The 26,223-nt window shown below is 35.4% G+C and overlaps 1 protein-coding gene across 3 annotated transcripts in view; it reads right to left on the bottom strand.

Moving 5' to 3' along the window:
• TRHDE (thyrotropin releasing hormone degrading enzyme) overlaps positions 1-26,223 on the bottom strand; it is a 336,531-nt gene that overhangs the window by 231,086 nt on the left and 79,222 nt on the right. For all 3 annotated transcript variants that reach the window (XM_015598568.2, XM_025041040.1, XM_006923754.3), the window contains one exon: positions 7,842-7,968. In XM_015598568.2, the coding sequence (XP_015454054.2) occupies positions 7,842-7,968 (127 nt within the window). The remainder of the gene's footprint in view (positions 1-7,841; positions 7,969-26,223) is intronic.

The raw sequence follows: 26,223 nt of genomic DNA, 5'->3' as shown, positions 1-26,223 counted from the left end.
AGGGAGAATTGCTAAAGTGATGTCCTTGCGAAGGGAAGAGAAGATAAGGATCAGGTATACAAAAAGAGATGTCCAATGCTGCAGCAATGACACACTTGATCCAAAGGGATAAGAAAAAAGCAGCTTATACAGGACAAGACTTATACAATGACTACACATGAAAATGTTGAAATTAGTTAATTCTTAATTTAATGGCCAACTTGTAAGGGCCAAATACCTCTGTTGGAATATGTAAAACAATAACTTGGGGGCCTCTTTATAAATACACCCTGATTAAGCACTTTCTAAAACTTCATTTACTTTCAGGATAAACAATCTTTCACAAAACCTTGAATGAATTAGTGGAAATATATTTAGAAGTAAATCAAAAATTGTGAAGGTCTAAAAATTCTTAAAACTAGAGAAGAGGGAGGAGGTTGGTAAGCAAGTTGAACATGAAACAATATTGACAAGGTAGAAAAATAATAAAAAACCTCTTTTCAACTAGATTTTTAAACTTCTAGCAGAAGAAGCCATTTACCCTCAGTGAGAGTACAATGTCCATAGTAACTATTCAATAAATGCTTGTTGAATTAATTAGTTAATTCAGTTCTACAGTTGGTTTGTGTTACATTAAATTCTATACTCAGTGTACTTGTGGTTTGCAAGTTTATAGCAGTAATAATCTCATGTATCATTCCCACTAAAATGCATTGTTTTCATTGATTTCTTTCTTTTTTACTGTTCATTATTTCTTTTTTACATTAGTGATTAAATACCATAAACATTGAGCATCTTATATATCTTTTGTTGGAAATATATGTAAGACTTTAGTCTTAAAAGTGTATAGCATGTAATAGCTGAAAAATGGCTTAACAAGAACAGTTAAATGGCCATGTTACAGAATAATTAACAAAGGTGGGAAAATGCCTTGTTAAATTGTGTTAAAATAACTTAAATATTGAAGCAACTGTGTCCATTTTAATAGGAGTTGGTGTTGTTTCAAAACAAATGGTTGTCAGACTGGGGGTTAGGATCGTATAAAAATATTTCCCATTTAAAGAAATTATCATTACTCTTTTGGTTTATGAAAAAACTTATCAGGTGAAAGGTTTTTCAGAAATGAATTACTCTCATATAATAGGGAGAAACTATATTTATTTGATTTCAAAGAGGGGGAAAGCATAGTCATTTGAAGAAACTTATTTCTCTATGGTACCTGGAAAACTAGAAGGCAAAGAACTACCTCAGCTGATGCCCTAAGAATGCACTAGTAATGATAACCCACAGAGAGATCCTTTCATTAGCTTCTACCAGGAACCATACAATTAAATAGTTTCAGTGTAAGTTTAAATATTTTGAGGAGTTCTGGTTGAAGGAACCATCTTGAGAGTGAATTGATATTATACCGAATTAGACCAGACTATGTACATAGCCTCAAGATATTTTATTTTAAAAAGAAGTATTACTTGAGGCCATCAACAAGGCATATACATACTATTTAATGTTTACCTAATCAAAAGCCAAGTAAGAAAAGTCATACTTAAAAAAAATTTTTTTAATTCTCAAATAACTCAAATAATAATTCAATCATGATATGCATGATTAAGATGGGAATAATATTATATAATTACAACCTTAAATTAAAAACAACAAATATATCTACTACTTAAAGAGAAAAGATATATAACCATAGCAAATGAAATGTTTAGCAGTCAATAAATATATTTTATGAAAGAAAGAAAAGCTCTAAAACTGTATTACTTGCAAATAGCAAATCATCATTATTATCACCACCACCACCACCACCACAATAAATAGACGTTATCTGTTGTAGCTTAAACAAAACTCAGTCATTCAAGATAGGCTCTCCTATTCATGAACTTTAATAGGGCAACTTATCCCTTAACTTAGTTATTCCATTATAGAAAACTAAATATACCCCACCAATACGGTACATAGAGCCCCAGGTATCAGAGGTTTCCCCTACTGCATAATTCTCAAAATGGCTTTGTCCCTTTCTTCTCCACCCCCAATAAAATTTGCTTCCTTTCATTTTTTTCAGGACTCAAGCAAAGATAAGCCTTCTTTTCATGTGCATTTCATTTCTACAGCATTGTGCAATGATCTTAACGTGGTACTATATTTTCGCCCTATAAAATGTTAGTGCTTCCATGTTGCATGAGTCTAATCCACTCTTTCGTATAAATATTGTATTCTCTCTTCAACAAAAGCACGATCTCCTTGAGGCCAGAAATTCTTGTTACAAAATACCTGTGTTCCCTCTACAATCACAGCACTGTGCCAGGTAGATATTGAATTCTTTATAAAAGCACAGTGTTCTGAAAAAAAAAGCAATCAAGAAAACTCCTTTACAAAACATTGATTTACAAATTACCAAGTAGCAGCAAAAGGAAACTGAAAACTATCTGCCATAATTAATTGAAATTTAAATAGGGTGAGTAACAAAATATTTCAGTACAAATCTGTCACTTTGCCGCTTGATTAACTTGTAAAACATCTATGATAAAACAATATTTAAAATATTCAAATATATCTTCTGATTGATGAAATTATAAGCTATAAGACACATGCTTCTTTGGTTTTTTTTTTTTCAGTTTCCAAATTTTTTACGAGGGCCATGTATTATTTTTAACATCAACATGAAATTAATGAAGATAGCTATTCCACTATTTTTCTAGTAATCAGATTATCTAGTTTATTAAGGTGATCTATATTTTAATCTCTGAATTCTCAAAATTTCTGGAATCTGTTTCAGCAGAATCCTAAGACTCTGGAGCTAGGTAGCCTGGGTTTGAATTATAAATCCACTAATTCCTATTGTGTGATTGAAGTACATTACTCCATTACTCAGTCACTTAGAGCAGGGGTCCCCAACCCTTGGGCCATGAACCAGTATAGGTCAGTGGCCTGTTAGGAGGTGGTGACAGGCAGATGAGAGAAATTTCATCTATATTTGCAGCTGCTCCCCAGTGCTAGCATCACCACCTCAGCTCCACCTCAGATCATCAGGTATTAGATTCTCATAGGAGCACCGGTCCCTGGTCCCAAAAAAGTTGGGGACTGCCGACTTAGAGCCTAAATTTCCTCACCTGGAAAACCAGAAAATAACAGGCACTACCACAAAGGTAGTGAAAAAGATTAAATGGGTTAGAATGTACAAAGCCCTTAAGAGTGGTTCACATTTAAAAAACACGAGCCCATTTGTTTTTGTAGTTATGGTCAATACGTTTTGGGGATGAGAGGAAAGATAGCTTACTTATTTGTCTACAACAACCTTCTTTTAAAGTAAACCTCCAGACCTCTGAGACTTCTCATGAAAATAGGGCACATACTATAGAAAGACTGCTGTATTATATCAAGTAAACTCTATACTTCTTGTTACATCTTAACACCAAGAAAGAGAAAATCTCTACAAACCTCGTATAAATAGTTTTGATTACCTAAGTTTGAGATTTAAAAACACATCCTCATTCAATGTACACTGACTACCTATTTTGGTTTAAAAATGTTAAAGGAATATCCTTGTGCGATACAGAGAACAAATTACTGTCCTAATAGCAAGCATCAGAATTCCTCTTAAGGAACTATTCTGATAAGCTACTTGTAGTAGAAACTCAAATCCTTAGAGACAAGCTAGCATGAGATGATGCTACGGTAGAGAAAGTTAAACTATTCAGCATTAGACATAAAAAGACTTTGGTAAGAGAGAAGAGAGAAAATACTTCAGGGTTTATGATAGAACAGCAAAGTGACTTTTAAGAAAAGGAGGTTCCAATATTACATTTTAAGGGTTTATTTGGTTGTGTGTGGGTTTTGTTTTTGTTTTTGCAATGTAACACCCTGCATTCATATATACCCACATCCCCTCCAAAGCTTCAGTAAATTCAAGTTAACTGGTCAAATAAGATTTCTTATTTATTTGTTTCCATTTTGGTCTTGCAAATCAAAGAAAGAGGCAAGTTCCACATCTCCCTTGACATGGTTTGAGAAAGGGACAGATCTGTGAGGTAAGGATGCTATCAGTTCACAGAAACAGCTCTTATTCAGAGGTGAGCATTATTAGATCATGAATAATTCTCCCTGTCTTTCCATTCTCAGAACCCTCCCCTTTGGGGACTTTCAGAAATGCTGATCTATGGTCTACATTCAGTGTCTCTGGTCACTGTATCCTCTCTGAAGTCCCACCCCCATTTGCTCTTGAACATAGAAAAATGTTCTTGTCAAGGTCACTAGTGACCGCCACGTGGTTAATGACAATGAATGGTCAATTGTCAGTCCTCATCTAATTGGACTTTCCACAATTTGTCATCTGCTCTCTTTGAAATATTTTCTTTATTAACTGCCAAGAATATCACATACACCTATTTTCTTAGTACCTCAACCTCTTGCTCCTTCTCAATCAGTAACCTTTACTAGCTCTTAACCTCTATAACCTCTAAACATTGAATCAGTCCCTCCTTTTTCCTATTCTCTTTTCTACCTGCTCTCACAGCCATGGTGGTCCCAACTATCCTCATAGGTTTGAATATCATGATATGCTGGCAAATGGACATCTCTAGCCAGATAACTCACCCAAACTCCATATTTATAAATTCGATTATCTACTTGAATTTCTCACAGACATCAAGGTGCCACCTAAATGTCTAATAGTTACATCAGTCTCAAAAACTATCTCCTTCCACAATTGCTCTCTCAGTAAATGGCAATTCCATCCTTCAGATTCTCAAGCCAAAATCTTTGCGTAACCCTTGGTACCTCTCTTTCTCTCACATCCCACATCCCATTCATCAGCAAATTTTTTTGTCTCTTCTTTCAATATATATCCAGAATTGGACCTTTTCTGACTTCTTTGCTGTTAATATCCTAGTCTAAGCAACCATCATATTTTGCCTGAATTTCGCCATAGACTCTTAACTGGTTTCACGCCTCTGACCTTTTACCTACATCAGCGTCTTTCAATCTCAGCACTATTGACATTTTTGGCTAGGTAATTCTTTATTGTGGGAGACTGTCATGCACAGTGTAGGATGCTTAGAAGTATCACTGGCTTCTACCCACTAAATGCCGATAGCACACATTCCACCCCTCCCATCCCCTGAGTTGTAACAAATACATCTCCAGATATTGCCAAGTGTCTGAAGGACAAAGTCACCCCTTGATTGAGAACCATTAGCCTACAGTATAATTCAATCTTGTCACAAGAATAATCCTTTTATAACAGAAATAGGAATATGTAAAACTTCTGCTAATACCTGACCAATTGATTTCCACATCACCCAGAAAAAAGCCAGTCTTTATCACAGTCTATTTGGAGCTACCCGCCCATGACTGCCTCTCCTATTTCTCACCCCTTTACTCACTCTGCTCTTGTTCCTTAAACACACCAACAAAACTTCCATCTCAAAGTCTCAGTGCTTTGTTCCCTCTGCCTATAGTCCTTGTTCCGTGATATCCACTTTGCTTTTGCCTTCAGTCATTTAAATTCTTTGCTCAAAAGTCAGCTTCCCAAGGAAGCCATCCATATTCACCCATTTAAAAAATTCAGCCCTTTTTTCCTGCCTGACCTGCCCCACATACTTCCTATTCTTCTGTTCTAGCTTTATTTCGATGGCACGTACCTCCATTTAATATACTATATGTGTTACTAATTGTTTTAACATCTGTCTCTACATAATAGAATGTAAACCCCAGGACGGAAGAAATTTTTGACTTATTTTTTTATTTGCTGCTGTATCCCCATCACATAGAAAAGTACCTATGAGAGGCACTTAATAAATGCTTATTAAATAAATGAGAGAAAGTGGGAGGGAGGGAAGGTAAAATACATTTTAGGAACCATCTGAGATAGATCTGAAGGGTCTGGGAAGCTGATATCTAGGATACATGAACCATTAACAAAGACTGAGTTGGTTTCCATAGAATTTATTTAAAATATAATTCATAATGTACAATGGAAAGATTTGTCAAAATTCTTCTGTGCCTAGGAATTTTTATGTAGGGGGTATTTAGAAACCATACTTATAAATCCATTAACATATAGATCTAAATATCTATAGATATATAAAATAAGTAGAACTTTAAGAGAAATTTTACAAACTGCCACAGGCTCTGGTCACTCCCCTAGATACATAAAAAGAAGTACACTGGTGTAAGTCAAATCATTCAACTACGTATACCGTAAAGTAGCTTAACAAGTAATAGTAACAGTGAACGAAGCTCTTTTCTATAGATGAAAGCCTACATGGTTCGTTTGTAAGTGAAATAGAGGAATAGAAATGCTTCCTGCTGCAAGCTGACAGCTACATGGAACCCCCTGAAGTTATAAATTGAATTCCTCTACTAATTACTGGTCTGAAAGGGACAAAGATCCACATTTTATTTCTCTTGCTGAACTTGCAATATAAGCACTTGTGAATTTTACATTAGGGTCAAGCTGGGAAGTTCTCAGTCAGTTTTACTTGGAGTACAGAACAGTGTTACCTCCATGCAAATTAGGTCAGGCATTCTTTCCTGCCTTGGGCACCTACAAGCAAGATTTCAGTGTAACAGATTCTAATAAGGAAGTTGATATAGAGGGGAAAAGAAAGAAAGAAGAAACAACAAAATAAAACAAAACATAGATCCTATTCGAAATAAAATTTTATTTAGAAATTTGAAATTAAACATTATGGATTTTAAGAGTACATATTTCAAAAAGACCAGAATTTTATAATATCACTCATTAAAATTGCATGCCACATTCATTGATAACACTATCAACTAATCTATCTACTCTCTTGAAATACTCATTTTAAGACCAATAAAGTTACCCAGCAGGCAGGTACTTTAATGAAATAGGCCCAGTTCTCCAGAGAGGAGAACCTGTGGTTCAAATGCTAACGCTTTTGATCAGGTAAGCACTTTATTCTCGCCAATGAGCAATAACTTTTATGTGGATGCTGATCAAAAATGCTCTTGGGAAGGAAAAAGGATGGGGAGAAGGGAGAGGGAACAAAGGACTGTTGTGATGTAATATTTCAAAACAGATTTTTTGAGAAGAAAAAATAGCTTCGGCATTTTTAATGGGTGTATGTGCCCTTTCTAACTTCCTGGAAAGTCAGAGTTCACTCTCCTGCAAAAGCAGCAGCTTCATTCAAATTAGAATAACAAAATTCATTCATTTATTCATCCAACAATTACTGAACATAAAAGAAAAGAATGTAAGTATATTTATGGTGAACACAATCTCCATCATTAAGTTTCCTTTCTCTCTTGTTTTTGTTCTATTTACTGTAACTTACTTGAAATATGTCTGAACAAAAATAATCTAAGGAATAACTAATACACTGAGGTTCAACATTTGAGAATGTAGAAAAAGAAACAAATCAATAAGTGTAAAATATTGACTAGTTCTGGGAGTCATCAAGACCTAGCTTGAAATCCCAGCTCCCTTACTTATTGGCTGTCTAAATGAATGGAAGACTCCGTCCCTGGGTCTCAATTCCCTTAGGTGGAAAATGTTCTAACAGTACCTACCCACGAAGTAGTTGTTGGGATTAAATGAGATTCTGGCAAGCACCCCTTCCCAGAACATATTCAACAAATTATAGTTATTTGGCTTATCTTTTGGAATCCTAAACATATGTAATGCCTTTCTTAATTTCTATGAGCACTTTTTGGCAAGATTTTAGAAACACTAAATTGCTTTTGAGCTCTTTAGAAGAAATTATTTTTCATGCTCATCTTCTTTAAAAATACAACCCTTGGAATTTTCGTGCTTTCGAATGTCTCAAACGAATGACGAAGAAATTCCACCTTTCAAGGACACCTTCCAATAAAATAACAAAGAAAATTCTTACCTAGTTTTGGCAAGGAATAGGGCACTTTAAAGTAGTCCTCATAAAATTCTATTAATCTCTTTGTTATATGGAGAGCATAGTCCCCAGATCCTCTTCTGATGGCATCGGGTCTTGCATATAATCGTACCTAATTAAAAATATATATAAAGATTACTTTAGCCTTTTGGTACTCAAATTTTATCTTCCCCGCATATGTGAATCTACACAAATCACTTCAAATAGTACAAAAATTAAGCAGTGTTCTTGTTCATATTTCAAAGCATGCTGTGGCTGACAGAACCAAACTTAAACAATTAAAGTAACCAAGTTGAACAAGTCACAATTTCCTCGCTTTACAAGGAGACATAGAGAAGATTTATACACCCTGCATCCAAATAAATATTCAGTTATCGCTTACATGTGCTTGCTAGAGATACGAAGGCAGGGTGGATTAGTATAATGGTTTCCTGACTATGCTGAAAGTAGGCAGGACACGGTAGCTCCACAGGAGAGAAAATTTATGGTTTGCTAAAAACACATTGCATCCAGCTTTGGAAGTATTACTAGGCTGAACAAAAATGTAAGTTATGCTTCCTTATTTTCTTTGAAACCAACTGTCCTTATTCCCAATATGCAAAGTACAAATAGAAAATTTTTCATGTACATAAATGATTGCCATCCTGGAAGGCCGTCTGCAACTGTTCCTGGCTTCAAAACCAGCTGAAATAATTCTTATTTCTAACACAATCCAGATACTTAATATTGATTTCTAAATCAAGTATTGTATATTATCTAGTCTTCAGCCAAAAAGAAGCCTGAGGCAAATAACATAAAACTGAACAAAACTAACAATTGTACAGAAAAGGTTAAAATGAGATTAGTTTTCATAAAGCTTTCATAAAGCTATCCAGCATCTTTCTTTCCAAAGGCTAAATCTATTTTTCACAGATGTGGTCCCTAATCCTCATATCAATTCTGTGAATAATAAATATGTATTCTGTGGAGTAGTGGAGAGCATAGCAGCCTGGGAGTTGGGTTTTAGTCCTGCTCTGCCACTAACCAAGCTGGGTGATATTGAACAAATTACTTAACCTCTTTGGATCTCAAATGTTCTCGTTTATAAAATGAAGGTATTGGCTACCAGCTGGTTACTAAAGTTCTTTGCGGTTCTAAAACACATTACTTCCAATTGCATTTTACAGATAAAGGAGTTTGTGTTCTTTTCAAATCACTAAAAAATAAATAGTTTACTCGGTACATGAAAATGGATATTTATAGTCAACAGAAAGACAAAAGAAAGCTATACTCAATTGTATAAAAATTGATTATACAATCAAGTCTTTTTTATCCTTGTTTAAGGAGAGAGAACGAAGATTTCAGAGATGTGTATAATCAAAAAGAATAGAAAGTTAAAGAAATACATTCTGACTTTATGTTAGAAAGCCTTGTAATTCAATAAGATATTTACTAAATTCAATAACATTTATTTACTAAAGTTGTGAAGCTACTTCCCAGCAAACAATCAAATCAAATATCAAATTTAGTTCACAGTCACTTACAGTTTTAGTTGGGGTGTAGACACTACCTACAATAGCAAAACTTAACACTCTTAGAGAGACAATGGTTATAATTCCCTGCCCCTGGTATAATCTGCTTATAAACATGTAATATCGTAAGTCAAGTTCCCAAGAAGCAGATCCAAAGGAAAGCATGAGTGTACAAGTGATTTACTAAGTAAGTGTTCTCAGGAGAATCCTATGAGGGAGCATAGGAAGCAAGATAAGGAAGACTAATAGCCAAGCAAGGCGCAACTTCAGGTGAAGTCCTGGTCTCAGCCTGATATCACAGCCCACTTTAGAGTGTAAACTACTGGCAAGTTTGTGCTTCCTTGAAATATGAGAGCTAGATTCCCAGATTCCTGCACCTCAGTCAATGGTTACTGGTTAATAAGGGAAAGGCATAAAATTCCAGACACTTTTTGTTCTTGAAGCATCTGGCTGATGCAGCTCCAGTGGCCCAAGGATAGTCCTTTGAAGAAGATTTCAGGTATGAGCTATTAGAAGCAAAGTGTAGAGAGCTGGAGGATAATCATACCAAAAAGGAAAGAAGATCTGGCCTCTGCACCAAAAACATACACTACAGACAGTAATCATTCACTGATACATTCATTCATTCAACAAATATCTATTTGACATCTGGCTTGTATCAGGGAAAACATCTTTAATTTAGTGTTGAAGAAGACATATTCTTAACCAAAGGGGGTACAATGCACTATTGGGGGAAAAGACAATGAGATGTAATCCCCATTCTCAAAGAGTTTCCCAATTATTAGGTAAGTTAGATAATAATAACAGACAATGATGCATGCCATACGAATGATAATCTACAAATGATAAATGTATACTGAGGAGAATAGATAGCTTTCAGAAGGTTCAAAGTGAAGTAAATAGTAATTTCATGTTAAAACCATAACCAGGACCACTGTAAAATGATGTGGCAAAAGGCTACTCATTTTACAACTCAGAAGCATCATTGATTTTGTTAGAAACAGCGATTCCTATTAATCATCTCTACCAGTTAGTCAAGCTATCCGTAGGCCTAGACAAAAGAAACACAATTAAATCAATCTGGTTGTCAAGATTTGATGAAAATGATCCAATCTGAGTGAGAAGATAAACTATACACATGCTTAGCACGGTATCTTCATTTGTTCATTCAAACATTTATTGCATGCCTGCTGTGTGTCAGACATTGTGCTAGAGAATACGAATAAACATTCCTACCACAAAATGAACATGGCATTTACTCTTATTGCTCTTATGAGGTTCATAATATGTGGGAAACAAACAAATCAACAATAAAATACAGTGTGAGAAATGCAACAGTGTATTCTGCCTTCCTTCCCATTACAAAGGGGGTAACGGGCTGAACTGAGCTCCTATGCAAGACCAAGCCCATTCTATCCTCTCTTGCCTTTTCAAAAATAGCATTCTCAAAATTCTCCCCTTTATCTCCCATATCACCAAATTATGCCTCCATAACGTATCATTTTCATCAGCAAACAAATACCCTGTATTAATTCCTACGTTTTTAAAACAAAATCTTTCTTGACCACACTTCTTCCAGCTATGGTTTCCAGCATAACAATGTGCTCTGAAAGAGTTTTCTATATAGTTAGGATTGACATATAAATTAACATCCAAACTAGAACACTTTCAAAATGAAAAGAACCATTTAAGTGTAAGTAGGGTGGTTGGCCATCTATGTTCTGTTTCTAGTCTCTTTTGAATTCACTGTAACAAGGCTTTCATTCTCACTATTCTACCAAAACTGCTCTCATCAACACTAGTGGCCCCAGGATGCCAAATCCAACAGTTATCTCCCAGTCCTCAACATGCTTAACCTATCAGCAGCATTTGACACAGTTAATCATTTCTTCTTATTCTAACACTTTCTTCATTTGGCCTTTATCTTACTTTGCTTTCTACCTGGTTGACCACTCCTTGTCAGTCTCCTGGATAATTCCTCATCATCCTCATCCTTTTCACATTTTAATGTTGGAGAGTCCTAGGTTCGTATCATAGATGACATCTTCATATCTCTGTCTAAACTCCATCCCTTGGTGATAATATCTAGTCTCATGGTTAAAAATGTATCATTTAAATACTGAAAACTTACCCCACAATTCCAGACTAACCTCACTCCATTATACACTAGCTTCTTTTGCATTTTCCCATAAGTATCTCCATGGATTGTCCTTCTACCCCTTTATATATTTGTCAAAATATCTCTTCTTTCTGAAATGTCTTCCTTCTCACCCAGGACTCTCTGTCCTCCTTCCATGTTTTATTGTTTCCCATAACATTTATCACTATTTGACAAAAGATATGTTTTACTTACTCATTTTCCTTCTTGATGTCTTTTTTTGTATAATGTAACTTAACATGAGCGCAACATTTTTTATCTATTAGTTTTAACCATGGAAGTGCCATTTTTGTAGGTCAAAATATTTTATTCAATTTGCCTCTTAAGTACCTGACGCCTTTTAGGCAGTCATAGATTTTGATGAATGAATGAATGAATGAATTTCATAGGCATATGCAGGTCCTGAGGGAGTAAATAATGGGAACCCTTTGATAAGACTATAAAGTTCTCAGGAGAGAAATGTTTCAGTTGTCTTGAAGGATAAACTGGATGTAGTAAGCTACCAAGTGGAGGATGATATCCCAGATCAAAGTCACATTATGTGCTAAGGAAACAATGCTAACCAAATAATAAGTGACTTAAAAGGCAATAATAAATATTAAGACTTAATTATAATAGTAGTGGTAATTCATTGGAGGATATTAAGGCAGAAAGTGATAAAATTACATTTGCATTTCAGAAAGATTATGTCAATGACCTATACCAAGGTAAACTTAAATATAGGGGGCTGCTTGCTAAGACTGCCCACAGAGAAATAAAATTAGAAATGTGAGGAAACATACAGTGATAAGTGAGACTAGGGAAGTATAAAGAAACTTCAAACCATATTTAAAAGGATATGTATATTAAACTGCAGAATATTAATTTAATACTATGGGCATAGGCAAGTTATTTAAAGATTTTAAACCACAGAATGACATGATCGGAATTTGGTTTTAACAGATAACTTCAACTGCAGTATAGATAATGGATTAGGAAAAGAATAGAAACAAATAAAAGGAAATGAGTTAAACTATTATAGAAGTCCAAGTGAAAGATGGTGGTTTAGACTGGAGAGATAGCAATAGGGATACAGAGAAATGGATGGCTTTATGCAATTGGTGCTAGCATTCTACTGAACAAGGCCTTTAGCTACCAAGTAAAGCCAACTGTAGTCGCATTCTCACTTAAGAACAATCATTCACTTTATCTGTACCTGTCTCACTCCGGTGCCTTTGAAACTAGTGAAACCCAGTTAAAGAATGGGGGAAAAGTCTAAAATATTTCACAAACTGGATAATTCCTTTGTGATTAATCAAGAGTTTGCTGTACAACAATTCATTTTATACTGTGAAAAAAATCAGTTGTTTTCTCTTTTTTTGGTTAACTAGGCTCTGCCTAATCTTAACATAGAAACTAAATCTTCATAAACAAAGTTATCACTCAGAAGCAATGAAATAATTTTATTATACCTGCTTTTCGGCATTTTCTGATATTTCATGATAAAAGCCCAGATCTGAAGATATAAATTGCTTATCAGGCTTTATCTCTCCCTCTGCATAGGTTATTCTAACAACCAGTATGAACCAAACTGCCCATTTGGTCCAGTGGAAATGACATCATTCTAGGAACTAGCACACAGGGAGGTGAGCCTCAGCTTTCTCACTAACTACGTCTGTCAACTTGTGAAAGTCAGTTAACTTCCCTGGGTCTCAGCTCAAAGTTCCTTTTAGGAGTAACAGTTTATCATTATACATACATATAATTTCACATTATGCCTGAGAGACTGGTACATTATACTAATTTGCCTAAGTGCTCATCTCGTCCCCACTTATTTTGAGAAAAAAATAATGAAAATGCTTTCTATCTTCACATAGTTTTACTCTTTTGCATTTCTCATTCCTTTGAAATACATACCAACTGCTCAGCTACAATCTTCATTCTTTACTGTTGAGTATACCTTTTATTATTATTATTATTAATTGCCCATGAACTTGGTACTGATTAGACAAAAATAACTGTCGTAGCCGATATGGAATACAAGCCGCTTTAGAAAAATATTCATATGGTGCTATCCCTGTGATAATACATCATAGCAATGAACTAAGGTGTAGGAACTACCTATGTTTGATTCCTTAGAATGGTTAAGTGCTCCAAATAGGTGCCTAGAGGAGGTTCATTAGACCCAGTGGCCTTTATTCTGTAGCTTCATGAACTCTTTACATTGAAAGTATGTTTGTTTCATCTACTCATAGGTTTTAAGTACTGTATTATTGAAGAAGAAAAGTACTAAAAGCAGATATCTTCAATCCCTTTAGTCATCTTACTTTCTCATAAAAACAAGGATGGCAATTAAGTTTCAACTATCCTGACAGCTGGGAGTGGCTGCTTACAGGACATGTGGGGAAGAATCCTGAGGCCACATCTGCACTTGGCAGGAAAAAGTGCCAAGATCTGTGAAATGCCATCTGTACTCTCAAGGGTAGGAGACATGGCATTGGTGTCAGATTTTGCCATTATTAGGATAGACTATACTTTGGAAATGAGTCATAATGGAAGGAAACTTTAGACAAAGTCAAATTGACTTTGTCTCTGATAGTTATGCAATTTAGAATAAGAATACTAAAGACTGTTTAAGGATTTCATCTATGGGACACTGTCACTATTTAATGAGCATCTATTAATGGTCAGGCCACCATTGACATGTTCAGTATCTAGAAGAGACATGGTCTCTTCTTTTAAGGAGCTTGCAGTCCAGCGGGGAGATACAGCGACAAAGTCTTAGAATTAAGAATGACACAGTGGATCTAATTTACATTGGCTCTTCAGATAGGTCCTCTCCACAGAGATGGTAATTCGATGAAATAGGGACAGAGCAATGGAAGTAAAGAGAAACAAATAATTATTCATTCTTGCATCTAATGTTCTACCTTCCACTGTATTAAAGATTTCAAAGTGGAAGTAAAATATATATATACAATTGAAAAATATAAACAAACATGCTATTGTCAGAAATATTATAAAATCCTATACTAAATATTAGAAATTATCTTCTAATAACTTAAAATACATCATAGATTTTTTTATTTATCTTTACAAAGGACATGTACAATAAATATGTAGTTAGCAGTAAGTCACGATTTTGTAGATGAAGAGGCTGAATTGGTTTTCTATAGCCATCAAGTCACTTTCAAAAACAGTGAAACTAAATCTGTCTAATGCCTTTCTTCTAGACTGTCTTAATTATTTGTTGTATTAAAAATGAATTATGGTAGTTGTTTTACAATTATGTGAAACTGTGTAGTTACACCACACAGCAAAGAAGAAAAAAAAAATTTACAATAGTATCCCTGTTAAACAAAGAATTGAATAACATTTTCCGTAAGTTGACATTCGTAATTTTGGTGGCGTTGTTAAATAAAACTTCTGGTTTGCCAGTTATTGTCTGAGAAAATTTTATACCTCAAGAGTATATTAGGAACTTTGGAAAATGTAGTAATTGTCTCATGGCTTTAAAAATCACCATATTAGCAATAATAAGCTTATTTTTCCTTTCACCTAACTGAAACATCAGTGCCTTTCTTTAATAACTACAAAACAATGATGTGCTGTCACTAAATTCTCAGCCAGTAAAGCTGAATTAATTATATTCACCTACATGAATATAATTTGATTTGGGGGTTCTTCATACAAATCAGTAAAACACAACAAGCCAGGGAGAAGGGAGCAGGTGCTTTTGGCACTAAGTGGAAAACAAATATATTGATACAAAGAGGAAAGGATGTTGTAAACAAGAAACTAAAAGCCCAGGAGTATTAGTCTAATTTAAAATTCAGAAGATAACTCTTTTTTTCTTTTATTTGTTTGTTTGTTTGTTTGTTTGTTTGTTTTGACTAAGCAAAAAAGAGATAAATACACACAAAACTCTGACAGAAACAAGGAACCAGTGTGCATTTGCATGAGCCAATAAACAAGAAGAAGAGGCTGGAAGGGTCTGGGGCCTGAGGGCTGGCGAGGGAGCAGGCAGTGCAGCCCCAGGAGACCGGAACTTGTGAAGGGCCTTGACATCTCAAGTGAAGAGCCTGCGTGTGCTGCTTTGAGAGCCACTTCAGAGACTGAAGCACAGTAACATGATTGAAAACAACAAAGGGAGATTATCTAGGCAACAGATTTTACAATTTACTGAGACAGGGAGACTAGTGAGTAGAAACGTAAATTACAAGTGAAAATTTTGTTCTGTAACTTCTACAGTGAAAACAGCCAGTAATAGGCAGTCTCCATCACCACAGTCAAAGAGCTCATTCTGAGAAGAATTTAGAATTGGAAATAGATGGGTAATAAAATCCCAATACCAAGAATGAGGTACATGGTGATAACAAAACTACCAACTACCTCAAGACCTACCATCCTCACACAAACAGACCAAAGAAACAAATATTACAGCCTCTCCATGGGTCTTAAACATCTTTAATTAAATTCCACTTCATATCAAATACTGTTATAAGAAGACCTCAAAATATTATCACTGATAAAGTTGTTCTAATGACCTGTCCTTGCTTGTGTTTGCTCTCTTTCCCCTTCATAGAATTTTACTAAGGATTTACTAAGAAAAACACTTGCTGAGTGAGACTTCTGAAATAGGTTTGCTATATACTATGGGGTTCCTTTTGGACCCAGTGGCCTTTATTCTATAGGCTCATAGGCTTTCTGTATTTAAAATGTATTATGCTGAGTGAAATAAGTCAGACGGAGAAAGATAAATACCATATGATTTCACTTACATGCAAAATCTAAGGAACAAAAAGAACAAACTAATCAAAAACAGACTCACAAATATAGAGGACCATCTGGTGATGGACAGAGGGGAGGGGTCTTGGGGGAATAGGATAATGGGGTGAAGAGTTAAAGAAGTACAAATTAGTAGTTGATAGATAGTCACGGTGATGGGGAGCATGGTAGAGGGAATGCAGTTAGCATTAATGTAATAGCTACATGGAAAGCCGAAGGAGAGAAAGAGTAATTAGGGGGATCGATTTATAAGCTATATAAATGTCTAACCGATGTACTATATACTTGAAACTAATAAATCAAATTTAAAAAATCATATGATCATATCGATAGATGCAGAAAAAGCACTTGATGAGATACAGCATTGATTTATGATTAAAACATTTAATAAAATGAGTATAGAAAAAACATAAAGTGTGTTTGCCTCATCTCCAAGGACTTTAAGTTTTTTAAGCATTGGGTCCATCTTTTCAATTTCTCTTTCTACTCCTTACTATGTCGAACATGATGACTTTCTCTCAATAGTGACTGACAACAAGTTGCTGACTCCCATAAAATGGCAATAAACTTTGAAGCTCCTTGTTTGCTCCAATACTAAAATGCAGTTATAATAGATTGATTACATCTTCCAACTGCATTTGCCTTCAGGCAAGGAAATTGGTACTGTGGTAACCTGTATAGTCTCCTGAAATCACTTCACATTTATTTACTAAGCACAGTATTTACTAGTTCACTATGAAGCTTATAAATTCAACTTACAGATACTTCAAGGAAAGGGCAGGGCTTTGCTATAATCACACTGCTGTTGTCACATTTTCTAATATATATATACACACACATACGTACATATATATACGTATGTGTGTGTATATATATAATGTTAGGCTGAATAGTGGTCCCCCCGCAAAATACCATGTACTAATCCTTAGAACCTATCAATGTTACCAAAAGGGACTTTGCAGTTTTGATTAAATTAAGAATTTTGAGCTGAGAAGATTATCCTGGATTATTTGGTTAGGACCTAAATGTAATCACAAATGTCCTTATAAGAGGGAGGTAGAAGAAGTTTTGACTACAGAAAAGAATTCAATAGGATGGCAGAAGCAGACAGAAATTGGAAGATAGACAGGAGAAAGAAGCCATGAGCCATAGAACACAAGTAATGTAGTTTTAGAAGCTAAAACGGCTAGGGCCATATCATCCTCTAGAATCTCCAGAAGGAACCAGCTCTGCCAACACCTTGATTTTAGTCCTGCAAAACTCATTTTGGATTTCTAACCTCTGGAATAGTAAGAGAATAAATATGTGTTGAAGTCACTAAGTTTTTGGTAATTTATTACTGCAGCAATAGGAAGCAAATACATTTATAACTTTTGTTTCTTCACACCAATTAATACACTGTTTTGTGTTAGATTTTCAGCTTCTTGTAGGAGCACATCTTGTATTTCTTTGTGTGGCTTTCTGCTATGTAAATAATTTACAGCTTTCACACTGCTAATGTTGGCACACCTGTTTTAGTCACATATATTATTATGAAGCACATTATAGCACACGATTCATACACACACAAATGAAATGATTGAGTAAAAAAATCATCTACAGCAATTTTTCTCCTCATGTTGTCCTATTATACTGCATATCAGAATCACCTGGGGTAACTGTAAAATTCAGATTCCTGGGCCTACACACTCCAGAAATTCTGAATCGTCTCTTTCAGGTGGGGCCCTAAAATCTTCATTTTTAACAAACTTACCAATCAAATCATATATACATTAAAATTGAAAAGCTACTGGCCTAAAATCATCTGAAGAAATTTTTGTTCATTCAGTTCTACTGCAAGCAAACCTCAAGTATGGAAAGAAATATTTATCAAAAGCATATACCCTCATTCCTTAAATCTCTTTCAACATCAGAATCTTCAATGAAGATACATTCAACATGCCATTACTATTTTTAACTCTAACAACTAATCTTTCTTTCCCCTGCACAATAAACAATAAACAACAGATGAGTCAGATTCAATGTTTAGAAACCAGTAAAAGTTGTTTAATCCTGTCACAGCCCACAGATAAAACAGTAGTATTGAATCTTTCTCTGAGATAGAGTACCTCTTTTGCAGTAAACTGAATTGCAGTTTTGTTTTTTTTTTAAAGACAATAAATTTAGAGAATTTTCTTATTAAACTATTTGTTCTATGCCTGGTCGAATTCCTTCAGCAAGACTGACAGCCAAGTCCATCTATTTGTAAATATAGGAGCTCAGTGCTCAGTTGGATTCAGTTTCAATTTGGTTTGGCCCATCTGTCCTTTTAATCCCTGATTCCCAACCTGCTGACCTCACTTTTATATATACCATCTTCCCCTCCAAATCAACACCAACCAGTTCAAACATACCAGCCTCCCTGCATCACTCCTCTCTCCTGTATCTTTCAATGATGCAGGCAGTTACTACCCAGGGGCAAAACTCAGAATTAATTTGTTCATTCACTCATTGAACAAATATTTATTGAGTATCTACTCTATGCCAGGCCTCCTTCCAGGTGCTGGAGATGTAGAAGTGAACCAAATAGATAGATATCTGTACCACAGGAAGCTTATATTCTGGCAGGAAAGATAGGTAAATACAAGCAATACAAATAAACAATGCAAATAATACAATAAAAAATAATAAAAATACAAATAAATATAAATAATATATAATATGATAAATAATAATAAGTATTCAACTTAAAAAGTACACCAAAAGGAGTTTAAAAATGTCTAAAGGCCAGGGAGAACCTCAGTAAGAAAGAAGGTGATATTTGAGTAAAAGCATAAAACAAGTAAGGTTCTGAGCCATATGGACCTAGATTTTGGGAGTGTATGCTTTCCAGGAATGACTACTTATCAATGTCCTGAAAACCATTGTATCTGTCCTCAAGCCTCTTCATTCAACTCTGCCTTTAAAGAAATTACCAAATATTCCAGTCACCGAGAAATCACATAGAAAAGTTCAGTACAAAAGAACATTATCTGAGGCGGGGGGAAAATGGCGTAGATGACAGAGGCTCTTTTCATCCCTCTGGCGACCAAATCAAAGTTGTGATGGAAACAAAGAGTAGCAGCAAGAAAAAATTGCCTGGGATCTAGATGAACAAGCCATACAACTACGGAGAAATCCAAGAAAGCACCCTGCAATGGCAGAAGGTTGGACGGGGCAAGGAGGCAGGGCTGCCCAGTCCTGAGCGGCTGAGTGAGATGAAGGCTGCAGCAGCAGCAGACGCCTCTTAAAGGGGCTGCATCCGCAAGCGGATTTTCACGGTGACAAACCTGCTCGCTCTGAGCACCAGCACCAGTTCAGCTGCTCAGGGGGCACCAGGGACTTCCAGGGAGACATTGTCAGAGTGAAGGCCAAAGAAAGATTCACTCAGTACAGAAGTGCTGGCGGTATCCATTGCTCCCCATTGAGCCCTCCCCTCTACCAGTGCCCCCTACGCAGCTCTGCCATAGCTGTGACGTCATCAAACTGGATAACAAAGGTCGCTCGACTCAGAGGATTCCCTGAAACCTTGCCTACCCCAACTTGAGCCCCACCCAAGCCACTTCCAGGTGTATCCTCAGCAAGTCGGGTTCTCCTTGCTGAGACTCACACTGGTGGAGGCAGCTGGCCTCGGTTTCTGGTGTGGCCTTTTGAGGCAACTATAAGCACAGCATCTGTGGATTGCTTGCTGAATCTTAACAGGCGGCCCCTGAAGAGTAGAGGCTTGGGCTAAGTTTGGCCTGCAGCTGAACCCCTCTCAGGACTGTGCCACTGGATACCTACTTCACAAATCCACTAATAAGACTGGGAGACTTAGAGCTTGCTTAGTACATAGAAACAGACACCGAAAGGCAGCCAAAATGGGAAGACAAAGAAGCAGAAACCATATGAGAGAACAGAACAGAGATCCAGATATAATGGAGTCAAGTAATCTAACAGATGCAGAGTTCAAAACACTGGTTATAAAGATGCTCAGTGAGATTTTGGGACATGTAGATAAATTCAGCAAGCACTTCAACGAAGAGATAAAAAACATAAAAATGGAAATAGAAATTCTAAAAGAGAACCAGTCTGAAATGGAGAACACATTATCTGAGATGAGAAGTATATTAAATGGAATAAATATAGGAATAAACAAAGTGGAATATAGGAATAAACAAATAAATAAATATAGGAATAAAGAAGAGGATTACATGCCCTATTTAGAGGACAAAAAAGCCAATCAGGACACTCAATCAGAATGGCAAGAAAAAAGATGCCAAGACTATAAAAATAGAGGAGGATATGGACCACTATTAAGGCTCCAAATATTCATCTGATCAGTGTAACTGAAGAAAATCAAGATGTTGAACAGCTGTTTGAAGAAATAATGATGGAAAACAACTCTAATGTGATGAAGGAAATGGACATAAAACCCCAGGAAGCTCAGAAAATTCCAAAAATCAGAGATCCAAAGAGGCCCACACCAAGGCACATCATAATTAAAATGCCAAAGGTTAAATACAAAGTAAGAATATTAAAAGCAGCAAGAGAAAAACAAATAATTACATATAAGAGAACACTCATATGACTGGCAGCTGATTTCTCAAAAGAAACTATGCAGGACAGAAGGGTTTGGCGCAAAATATTCGACAGGATGAAGACCCAGGATCTGCATCAAGAATAATTTATCCAGCAAAGCTATCATTTAGAGTTGAAGGAGAGATAAAGAATTTCCCAGACAAAAATAAGCTAAAGGAATTTATCATCACCAAGCCAGTATTACAGGAAATGTTGGAGGGACTTCTTTAAGAAGAAAAAACGTGTATCAAAAACAGAAATAAGGGATGGTAACAACTACATTCCTATCAATAAGTCCCTTAAATGGAAAAGAATTAAGTGCTCCAACTAAAAGATATATGAGTGACTGAAAGGATAAGAAAACAAGACCCCTACATATGAAAAGGAAGGGGATGGAAAAAGATATTGCTTTGATGAACCTAGACGGCATTTAAGTCAGACAGAGAATGATAAACACTATATGATTTCCCTTATATGCAGAATTTAAGGAGTAAAAAGAAAAAACTAATCAAAAACAGACTCACAAATATAGTGGACAATTTGGTGATGGACAGAGGGGAGAGGGGAGAGGGGGCTGGGAGAATGGGGTGAAGGGTTAAAGAAGTACAAATTAGTAGCTGATGGATGGTCACGGGGATGGGGAGCACAGCATAGGGAATGCAATTAGCATTAATACATTGGATAGGTGGAGGGTCAGGGAAGGAAGGAGGGAGCAATTGGGAGTATCGTTTTACTAACTATATAGATGTCTAACCAATGTACTGTATACATGAAACTAATTAAAATTTTTTAAAAAAATAAAAAAATAATCTCAGTGACTCAAATAATAAATGTCTATTTCTTGCTCATGCTAAAAAAAAAAAAAGAACATTATCACATTATCCATGTACTCCCAACAGATTAAATAATCGTGATATTTTTTCCACATTGTCTTCAGATATTTTTTAACTATGTAAAATATTACAATTCCCTGGAGGCAATATGCCCCTTTCTTCCCATTCACTTCCCTCCCTAGAATTAATCGCAGCCATGAAGTTCTGGCTTCAGTATATTTCCAATTCATGTTATATTTTTCCTTCAGTTTTACTAGGTATTATCAGTTTCTCTTCAAAAGAGTTGTACCAATTTACATTCTACTAGCAATATATGACCTTCCTGCATCCGCACATCCTCAAGAATTTTGTATTTTGAAATGTTTGTTAATCAATGAGTATGAAATGGTGCCCCGGTGTTATTATAATTTGCATCTGCCTGATAATGGTGATGTCTAGCATCATTTCAGATGTTTATGGGCTTATATTTTCTTCTTCTGCAAACTGCCCTGTTCCTTTGCCTAGTCTTCCATTGGGTTGTTTACCTTTTTTTCCTCATGATTTGTAGTAATCCTTTGTATATTCTGGCAGTAATCACTTTCCAGTGTATGATTTGCAAAAATCTCCCAGTCTCTGCGTGTACATTATGTTCCTGATCAAATAGAATTTTTTACTTTGACTGTAGTCAAATATCAAATGTTCTCTTTAGGGGTTGTGCTTTCTGGGTCTCTTTAAAGAAATCTTTTACTGCCCTGAAGGTGAAAAGATACTTTGCTTATACTTTCTTTAAAATTTTTTAAACTTCTGCTGTTCCAAGTCAGAGCTTTAACTCCTGTGAATGTATTTGTGTGAATGATGTAAAATTACGATCTCATTTTACTTTTTTCTTTGTGGATAATCAATTAACACAGTATACTTGTTGAAGAGCCTTGCCTTTCCCCGTCATTTATAATGCTTCTCTGCATATACAGCACTAAGTTCTCATATCTACTTGGCTCTCCGTTGTATTCTCTTGGTCAATATGTCATTGTGTGAATAGCACATTCTGTAGTCACTAAAACTAAGTAAAAATGTGAGGTTTAATGGTACTTTATTTTTTTAAATGTCCTTAATATTATGTATGAGACTTAGGATCATTTTCCACACTTACACACAAAATTCAGTTGGGGATTTTGCTAAAACTGCCCTGGATTTGCATATCAATTTGACATTCGAACATTAGATCTTAACATCCATGTCCATAGAATATCTTTGATTATTTTAGTCTTTACCCCACTTCCAAGTTTTACTATTTCCTTCGTATAAGCCTTGCACATCTATTTGATTTACTTCTAGATACCTTACAGTTTATTGTTACACTGAATGGGATTTTAAAAACCATATTTCTAATCTATTATTTCTGATATCAGTCACTTATTGATTTTTACGAAGTGACTTTGAAACAAGCCAACTTTCTAAATTAATTCTAATAGTTTTTCTGTGTATGTGTTGGCTTGTCTCAGTCAGGATTTCTAGAACAATGCCAAATAGAAGCCGTGAAAAAAGACAACCTTATCTTTTTTATTTTTTTCACTTTATTTGGAATGCTTCTACTGTTTCACTACCAACTATAATTCTTGCTGTGAGATAAGGAAGTTTCCTTCTATTCTTCGTTGTCAAGAATTGTATCTCACATAACGTTAGACTTTTCTAATGCTTTCATCATGTCTATTCAGATTTCTGTGTTCTGCTAAGATAATGAATTATAGTATTACATTTTCTAGTGTTAAATTGTTTGCTTTCCTGTGGGATTGGGGCTGGGGAATGGGGGGAACACAATCTACTTAGACATGTCGAGAAGTTTTTCTTTTTTGTTTAATTTAAGACTTAACAACAAAGTCTAGTAAACATCTGTCACCATACAAAGTTATTATGATAACGCTATTTTCTCTATGTTGTACACTACAGTCCCACGGCCTTTTGTTTTTATAATAAAGGGTTGTACCTCTTATTCCTCTTCACTCATTTACCCATCTCCCCCTCCCCTCTCCTGGAATGTATTCAGCCCCATTAGTTTGTTCTCCGTATCTATAAATTTGTGTCTGTTTTGTTTTATTTGCTCTAGGTTAAATTTTCTTCTTCCTGGGGTATATCCTGTAGTCATTCTTTTCACAGTGGTCTGTAAACAGAAAACTCTCCCAGTCCTTCTTTGCCTGAAAGTGCATATATTTTGGTTTCACTCGTAATTAATTAATGAGAATATGAAAGCCTCGATAAGCCATTACTTTAATTTTCTCTCAACGTTTTGAAATCACATGTTAACACCATCTAGGGGACTGTGTTTTCACTAATGAGAACGGAGTACTTTTCTGTCCTTTCTTTCCAGTTGCTTTTTTAAAACATAATTTTAAATTTTCAGAAAGAAGCAGAAATAATAGTATAATGAATTCCTATATAAGTATCTCCTAGATTCAATAATTATCAAGAATTTGCTTCATCTATACCTTTTTCTTTGCTAAAGTGTTTTAAAGGAAATCACAGACATTATGACATTTCACTCATACCATATATATCTTGAAAGCTATGGATATATTTTATGTAACCACGATGTCATTATACATCTTAAAAAATGATCTCCAGCTGCTCTTAAGTTTTTTTGTTTTGTTTTGTTTTGTTTTGCTTTTGTTTTTGTTTTTGTTTTTGTTTTTTTGAGTTTGGTGTTTCTTAGTTTTACCATGATTTATCCTATGTGTCTCTGTTTTTACTTATCCTGCTCAGGTCATTCTTCATCTCCCCTCCTTCTCATCACATGATTCCAAGTCCAATCTATCATCAAACCCTTTTAATTTTGCCTCTTTAATAGTTTTTAATCCATCACTTCTATTCATATCCACTGCCATCCAAGTCAAGTGATCCCATCTTTGTCACCTGAATTAATGTGATAACTTCATAACTTTTCGTTTCCATTTCTTCCCCTCTACATCCAATCTTCACAATGTAGCCAGATTTTTTTTTTTTTTTTTTTTAGAATGCATATTTGATGACAAGACTTCAATCTTAAAACCTTCATTTTCTTTGAAGAAAAAGGCCTAGGTCTGGGTGGTCAGTCTCTAACCAGCTATGCATAAACTGTTCAGTTAATCTTAGTTTCTCTAACCTGTGCCATTCCCCACACCCCTCGCCACTTCCTAATTAACTTTTAGTAAGCCTTCAAATTTCCCATCCCTTCTTCAGGGAAACCATCCTTAGAATACAAATCTAGATCAAAGTTTTATCTCATTCTCTTTTTATAAGTTCTCAGAGAGAACACTTGGCACAATAACAACTTTGCACCTTCCGTTTTTTGGTATGATTATTTGATTACGCCCATCTCCCTAGGAAACTAAGCTCCTCATTGTATCCTCTAAAAGAGGAATGGCACAGAGCAGGAACTCACATTAATGTTGGCTGAATGAATGAATAAATGTCCACGCATTCCTTCTCTGTGCTTTCACTCCAATCTGTAAATGCCTATCTTAGAGTCCTTGTCACACTTGACATTATTAATAGTTTCCCATTCAATCTCCCCAAATAGATTATAAACCCCTGGGGGGGGTCAGAACTTGTGTTTAATTAGCTTTCATATCTCCAGCAACTGGCCTAGTGACTATATGAAATATGCATTTAATTATAAAATAAGAAATTAGAATAGGGACCCTAGGTTTGATTGGCTCCCAGGTACATGGAACTGAGTTGATCGTTCTTCTTAATATATGCATTTATTCTTCATTCCCATTTCACTTATCTGAGCACCTGCTATGCCCCAGATGCTGATTTAGCCACAAGGTATAGAACAAAACGGACTAAATTTTGGCCCATATTGAGCTTATGCTATATCACGCTTTCATCAGTTATCTCTGAAAGTTTCTTCTTCTGTTTTCTGATTTATTTTTATTCTTGCTTTCCCCCTTCATTCCCTATCTCCTAATCATTCCTCTCTGCTTGGTAACTATTCCTGTGTACTTTCCATTCACGCACCATACCCGTTTTTACATGGAAGTGTATCCAGGAAAATGTGTAGTTTTTAGTGTACTTAATTTAGTGTAGTATATTAGTGTACTTAGTTTTTTATAAATGGCATTAAGTTATAATCTCATTCTCTTTTTTTACTTTCACTGTTTGTTCATTCAGTTAATTTTGAGATCTATCCACGTCTCTAAATTTAAAATCTAGTTAATTGTTTTTGAGCAATCCATAGCATACTATTCTATAAATATACCAAGGTGTCTATTTCCCTCAAAAAGGACTCTTAGCATACTCTTTCAGCTTCCCAAATTCTCCCACATCAATGCAATAAGCAGCCTAGTGCATGTCTCCATGTGCATTAACTTGATAGTTTCTCTCTGGCACATGCTCAAAACTGCCAGAACATCAGGATTAGCATACATAATTTTCCCAAGAAATACAAGCTGTTCTCTGAAATGGACACATCATCTTATGCTCCTACCAGTAGTGGAGAGGGCTCTCTTCGTCTTCCCATCATCAGCAGCCTTTGATATTATCTGATTTTCACATTTTTGAAA

This window comes from Pteropus alecto, unplaced genomic scaffold (assembly GCF_000325575.1).
Source record: "Pteropus alecto unplaced genomic scaffold, ASM32557v1 scaffold76, whole genome shotgun sequence".
Taxonomy (NCBI): domain Eukaryota; kingdom Metazoa; phylum Chordata; class Mammalia; order Chiroptera; family Pteropodidae; genus Pteropus; species Pteropus alecto.
Note: the sequence above shows the minus strand (reverse complement) of the source record. Positions and strands in the feature narration are given on the sequence as shown.